The 6,930-nt window shown below is 49.6% G+C and overlaps 1 protein-coding gene across 1 annotated transcript; it reads left to right on the top strand.

Moving 5' to 3' along the window:
- Nucleotides 1–763: 763 nt before the first annotated feature.
- On the top strand, nt 764–6,562 carry ADRB1 (adrenoceptor beta 1). Its single transcript, XM_033420992.2, has one exon. It carries the CDS (start codon nt 1,013–1,015, stop codon nt 2,420–2,422), a length of 1,410 nt encoding a protein of 469 aa, XP_033276883.1. The 5' UTR covers nt 764–1,012; the 3' UTR covers nt 2,423–6,562.
- The last annotated feature ends 368 nt before the right edge of the window (nt 6,563–6,930 follow it).

Genomic DNA, 6,930 nt, shown 5'->3' on the forward strand with positions numbered 1-6,930 from the left:
CAACAGAAGCTTCGTGCAAGAATAGCTCTCAGAGAGCGTTGCTGACAGATGCGCGGTTTGCTCCAGCAAGGCGCTTGCTGGAAAGTTTCCTCTAACCGCTAACACCCGCCTCCGATCCCCTGAGCTGGCAGGACGCAGGCTGGCTGGGTCCCCTCTTGACGGAGGAAGGCTTTTACACGCACTCTCCTAGGCTGCCCAACACGAGAAACAATCTTGCAGCCAGACTCCTCCAACCCCAGTGAACAGACCGTCCAAGGCGCTCTGGTGCTTCGAGAACACCGAGGTCCCCTCCCCGCTAAAGGAAGCGCGCGCTCTGCTCCGCAGGAATCCTGGGCACCGGAGGTAGACGGGTAGCGAGTTGAGCCCGAGCGCAGGAAGGAGCCAAACGCCGGAGGCAAACGGGGCGCAGGAGAGGAGAGACTGGGGTCCGCGGGAGGGGACAGGGTGGGAGCCGGGCGCCGTAGGGAGCCAAGGGGAACTGGGCGCTGGAACCAGCGGACTCACGAAGGCGCGCGCGCGCGCAGGAACCCGCGGGCGCCGAGGAGACGCTCGCTTGGCCCTCTGCCTCACTCCTCGGAGCCGCGGAACCGCCGGTAGGAGGGGGGGCTGCGGGGGGTTGCTGCGGGGAACCAGACAGGGGCGTGCCTTCGCCCGGATTGGCTGCAGGAGCCTGACGCGAGGCCCCGGGGGTTGGCTCGGGGGAGTGGGACTGGGGTGGGTTGGGTGCTGGGTGCCGGGGCTGCGGGCTCCGCGCGCTCAGAAACATGCTGAGGTCCCGGCAGCTGTTCCAGCAGCGACAGCGGCTCCAGCAGCAGCGGCGGCGGCGGCGGCGGCGACAGCGCACGGCTCCGGCTGGGAAGGCGCCCGGCGCCCATGCCTCCGGCCCAGCGCTTCGGCTGTCCTGACCTGGCTGCGACCTCCCTCCGCGCGCCCCGCCGCCCGGGCCTCTGGGGGGTTCCCCAACCGCGGCCCAACTCCGCCACACCCCCTCCCCCGGCCTCCGCAGCTCGGCATGGGCGCGGGGGCGCTCGCCCTGGGCGCCTCCGAGCCCTGCAACCTGTCAACCGCCGCGCCGCTCCCCGACGGCGCGGCCACGGCGGCGCGGCTGCTAGTGCCCGCGCTGCCGCCCGCCTCGCTGCTGACCCCCGCCAGCGAGGGATCCGCGCCGCTGTCGCAGCAGTGGACGGCCGGCATGGGCCTGCTGATGGCGCTCATCGTGCTGCTCATCGTGGCGGGCAACGTGCTCGTGATCGTGTCCATCGCCAAGACGCCGCGTCTGCAGACGCTCACCAACCTCTTCATCATGTCCCTGGCCAGCGCTGACCTGGTCATGGGGCTGCTGGTGGTGCCGTTCGGGGCCACCATCGTGGTGTGGGGCCGCTGGGAGTACGGCTCCTTCTTCTGCGAGCTCTGGACCTCGGTGGACGTGCTGTGCGTGACGGCCAGCATCGAGACCCTGTGTGTCATCGCCCTGGACCGCTATCTCGCCATCACATCGCCCTTCCGCTACCAGAGCCTGCTGACCCGCGCGCGGGCGCGGGCCCTCGTGTGCACCGTGTGGGCCATCTCGGCCCTGGTGTCCTTCCTGCCCATACTCATGCACTGGTGGCGGGCTGAGGGCGACGAGGCGCGCCGCTGCTACAACGACCCCAAGTGCTGCGATTTCGTCACCAACCGGGCCTACGCCATAGCCTCGTCCGTCGTCTCCTTCTACGTGCCCCTGTGCATCATGGCCTTCGTGTACTTGCGGGTGTTCCGCGAGGCCCAGAAGCAGGTGAAGAAGATCGACAGCTGCGAGCGCCGCTTCCTCAGCGGCCCCACGCGGCCGCCCTCGCCCTCGCCCGCGTCCTCGCCCGCGCCCCCGCTCCCGACCGCCGCCGCCTCCCCGGTGGCCAACGGGCGCGCCAGCAAGCGGCGCCCCTCGCGCCTCGTGGCCCTTCGCGAGCAGAAGGCGCTCAAGACGCTGGGCATCATCATGGGCGTGTTCACGCTCTGCTGGCTGCCCTTCTTCCTGGCCAACGTGGTGAAGGCTTTCCACCGCGACCTGGTGCCCGACAGCCTCTTCGTCTTCTTCAACTGGCTGGGCTACGCCAACTCGGCCTTCAACCCCATCATCTACTGCCGCAGCCCCGACTTCCGCAAGGCCTTCCAGCGCCTGCTCTGCTGCGCGCGCCGGGCCGCCCGCGGGAGCCACGCGGCCGCCGGGGACCCGCCGCGCGCCTCGGGCTGCCTGGCGGTGGCCCGGCCGTCGCCGTCGCCCGGGGCCGCCTCAGACGACGACGACGACGACGACGTCGGGACCTCGCCGCCCGCGCGCCTGCTGGAGCCCTGGGCCGACTACAACGGTGGGGCGGCGGCCGACAGCGACTCGAGCCCGGACGAGCCGAGCCGCCCGGGCTGTGCCTCGGAATCCAAGGTGTAGGGCCGGGCGCCCTCCCCGCCTCCCCGCCTCCCCAGCCCGGGCGCAGGCTCTGCGCCCCGGGAGGAAGAGAACCCGGGCGTCCCTGAATGGCTTCCTGGGGGAAGAGGAGATCTGTGTTTACTCAAGACCGAAAGCAGGTGAATTCGAAGCCCGCAAACCTCGTCTGCATCGTCCAAGGCAAACAGAAAAGCCACAGACAGTGTTGCACAGAAAGGAAGGTTTGGGGAGGGGTGGGAGAGCGGCTTGCTGATTTTTGTTGGGTTCTTTTTAATCTTTGTGGTCCGGCCTTCTTTTGTGGGTGCGTGTGATACGTCTTTAGATTTTTTTTTTCTCCCAGGTGGTTTTTTAACACTCTCTGCGATGACCGGGAAGGGAAGGGAGAAGCGTTAGGAGATAAGTCTCTGACTTGGCTTCTATCCCGTTCTCGGGAACAGGAGCGGTCAACCGGAGAAAGAGGAGAGGACGACAGTTGATGAGGACGTGTTTCCTTTGCCTTCCGTTGAAATTTCATTTGAATTGCTGAGTAATGATTTCTCCTGTTCTTAAAGCAGAGGGAAAGGATGGATGCAAAAATCGCGTTTCAGGAAATTTTAAGCTATTCTTGGAACAAGCCTCACCTTGCTTTCCTTTTGTAGGGCAAGCCGGCTGTCCCGGAGAGCCTCGGTGGTCAGGCCGAGGGGTTCCTACCTCACACTGTGCACATTGCACAGCAAGATAGAAAGACTTGTTTATATTAAACAGCTTATTTATGTATCAATATTAGTTGGAAGGACCAGGCGCTGAGCCTCTGTGACGTGTGACTCTGTCCGTTGAAGACAGGACAGAAAAAGAAAAGAAGAAGAGGAAACAGTTCAGATTACTGCACATGTGGGTAAAAACGAAAAGCAGAACAAAACAAAAAGGCGTGATTCAAAGTGGCATTTTTGCACAGTATTAGGAACTGTAAAGTCCGCTGAAGATGTTACTTGCACAAAAAGAAATTGAATATTTTTTAACGGGGGTGGGGTGAGGTAGGGGCAGATCTTAAAAACTAAAATAAAACTCAAACTCTGCTTCTGTTGTCTATTATGTTACTGAGCTAATGATTTATTGGAAAAATACCTTTTTATACTCTTTTATCATGGTACTGTAACTGTATCCATATTATAAATATAATTATCTTAAGGATTTTTTTATTATTTTTTTATGTCCAAGGGCCCACGTGAATCTGCTGGTAATATTTAGCACTTGTGTGTAAATACTATTTCCTCTCTGTGTTTTGCCAAGTATTTATACTCTGGTGCAACTAACTACTATGTGAGGAATTGATCCATGTGCAATAAATACCAATAAAGCACAAAAAAGATTATGTACTGTGTGTCTGTAAGGGCTCAGTGATAATGGAAAAGACAGTTTGTTTTGTTCAAAATATAGGCTGGATTTCCCATAGAGCTCTTTTAATAGCTTTTCATGACTCAATAGCATAGCAAAATGCCTCTAGACCAAATAAGGCGTGCACCTACTGAGAGCTGCATGCTTGCCCTAAATTTTCACAGCCAGATTCAGAGTATTCTAGACTACTTGTAGGTGTTTTCAAGATCCCATCTGCCGTACTTGCCTTAAGAAGTAATATTTGGGATTGTGCATCTTCTAAGAAAAAATGATTGAGTCAGGTAACTCAGCTGCAACTTTGCACAGAAATGCAGGAAAGAAGACTAAGTCGTGGAACCGGCATTGCCTACTTGGAATTCGGTAAGTGGCATCCACGGCTGGTTTTTGTTTTCCAACAGAAAATCAAAATCACAGTGTGTGCAGATTTCTCCAGTGGCTGTTTAGAAAGCAAAATGCTTTCATGGTTAAGCAAAAATTTATAAAAGAGCACTTAAGTAAATTTTTTTTTCTCTTGTGTAATTAAGTAGACCATTTCAGCAGAAGTTAGACCATTTCAGCAGAAGTTCTGGGTGGACAGGTAACAGGTAAAAGTAAATGTGAAGTTTCCAAATTTCCTAACAAGAGTATGACACCCCCCAATGGATAGGATAGTTTTCCTAAAGTTAGTTCCTAAGGAAAATATAGTGAAATTCTATCTTGGGATTAATTCTACATTCTCCAAAATAAGTTTAAGTATTTCTCTTTCTTTGTATTTTTAAACAAGCTTTTCATTTCATGATGGTACAGTAAAGAAACCAATGTGAAGAGTATAAAGTTTTGGCTTATACCGAGGTTGAACATGAACAAACTCTTCGCTACCAAGGAAAGTCAAGACCGATTATCCTTTTTTTTTTTTTTTTTTGGCAATGCGATATTCTAAAAACCAGGAAAGACGAGAGTCTTCTGAGAAAGATTAATGTTGCCGATGTTTTAGAGACCAGCAGAAGGTTGCATGAACAGTAGCAGTTTCAACAAAAGCTGCTGTGAAGTTTAACCCCTTTGTCCAGCAAAGAAAAAAGTGGAGAGGTGGGAGATAGCAAAAGTTATTTAAAAATACAGATACATACCTAAAGAAACTCATTTTGGAGAATGTAAAAATTCCAGGATGAAATCTCACTATCCTTTCCCCTAGGAACAAATACAGTCCATTTCTATCCTCCCTTCCCCCTCCTGAATATGTAAGTTGCATTTTGTTAGGGGTTTTGTTCCTCTTCGTTTTTAAATCATACTAGAAAATTAACAGACTTAATGTCTACAGTTTCATCTGAAGAGCACTCAAGTACCAGGTAATGCTTCACTTTCCTATTTTGTCTAGCTAAGTCTTTACACTTAAATAAAAAGAAATTTTCCCAGACCCAAACTTACATATAGACCCATCAAACCTTAGGTCTCAAAATCATGAAAGTCCTATAAACTTTAATAACAAATATATATAATTTAACTGCTTAGTAGACAGGTCTGAACTCTTTAGTGAATTAGAGGAAACCACTATAATCTTGGGGCCAGTTTATATGTATTTGTAGGAAATAGAAAAAAAGAGTTTTCTGTGATCTCTTGAGTTCTCTAACTGAGGGTTACGGGGATTCAGAAACAGACCTTGTCAGTGATTCCTACTACCCAGGAAAACTGCTTTTCGTTGTTTTGAAGAAGACATTGATCTATAATAGAAATGTAGGAATCTGAGCTGCCAATCCCAATAGCTACATCAGTGGGAGGAGAAAACTGCCAATCCTGTTTAATCTGGTGAGATAATGCACAGTAGAAGTGACAGGAGGAGGGCAGTGAGTATGCAGAAAATCAACCTTACCTCGCGGGTTTGTGTGTAACAGTACCAAAGGCATAAGCCTTAAAATTAAAACAGTGAACATATGACCAAGAGTCACTTATTTGCTACATTTGAAATTATGTTTCAGTTGCACGCTGTAAAGTTCTCTATGTGTAACAAGATATTCCAGCATCCATAATTCTCCCTCCAGTGTAGGAATCTATAATTGGTATAGAAGATAGCTTCATCGCTTGGTGAACTTGGCAATGTAAAACTTTGTAAATAGAGCTCATTTTTTCTATCCAGGCTTTCTTTGGAACTGGAATTATTAATAACCTCTAACTGGCTATTGTGAAACCTTTCCTTGTTAAGCACATTTTCCTAATTTCGCATTTTGTTGAGCGTGCTGACTTCCTCTGGCAATATGTAAAATTGCCAGACGGAAATTCTGCACTCGAAGTCTCAGGATGATATTAGCATTCAAGTTTTTAGCAAGAGCTTCTAAGCAAGGGTCAAAAGGAAAATTATTAAGTTTTACTGCCATTTGTGAAAGGCTTAAAAAAATTTTTTAACAAAGCAGGACCCATCAGTTCTTTGGAAGGAAAAAAATTTAAAACCTTAGCCGTAATTCAAATTAAACACATTGGCACAGATAATTTAGTTTTATTTGTACATTTCTGGCATTATGTGCTGAGAAATACTAATTCTTTTGACTCCCTGCCAATTTGCTACTAATCAAAATGGAGAAGATATGCACTGTTTGGATTATACCTAAAAATAGTTGTACTACAGTCACATCAGCAAATGGAATTAATTTCTCTTTCTTCTCCTTCACACACACCCTCCACATTATTTAAATTTCCATCTAGAATATTGCTTGTGAATCTCATAATTTGTGATTCAATGTGTCCCAGAGTGCACTGCTACATTGCAATTATTTTAAAGCAAATTCTAGGGGTGGGATAGGGAGGGTGGGAGGGAGACGCAAGAGGGAGGAGATATGGTGATATATGTATATGTATAGCTGATTCACTTTGTTATACAAAAGAAACTAATACACCATTGTAAAGCAATTATACTCCAATAAAGATGTTAAAAAAAAGAAAAAAAAAGCAAATTCTATCAAACTACTTTCTGAGAAATACACCTCTCCTAAAATTCCAACTTTTACTCTGCTCTCATTTAAAGAGTCTCTACTAAATAGTCCATATAATGTCATCAAAGAAGTATTAATACTATAAATAGATACTTTGTGGATTAATTTACCTCCTGATAGTCTCTTTACCTTTTGTGGGAGATAGTTTCTGAATCAATAAGACTTGGTCATTTGATG

The sequence above is a fragment of the Orcinus orca genome, chromosome 14 (genome assembly GCF_937001465.1).
Source record: "Orcinus orca chromosome 14, mOrcOrc1.1, whole genome shotgun sequence".
In the NCBI taxonomy this organism is placed as follows: domain Eukaryota; kingdom Metazoa; phylum Chordata; class Mammalia; order Artiodactyla; family Delphinidae; genus Orcinus; species Orcinus orca.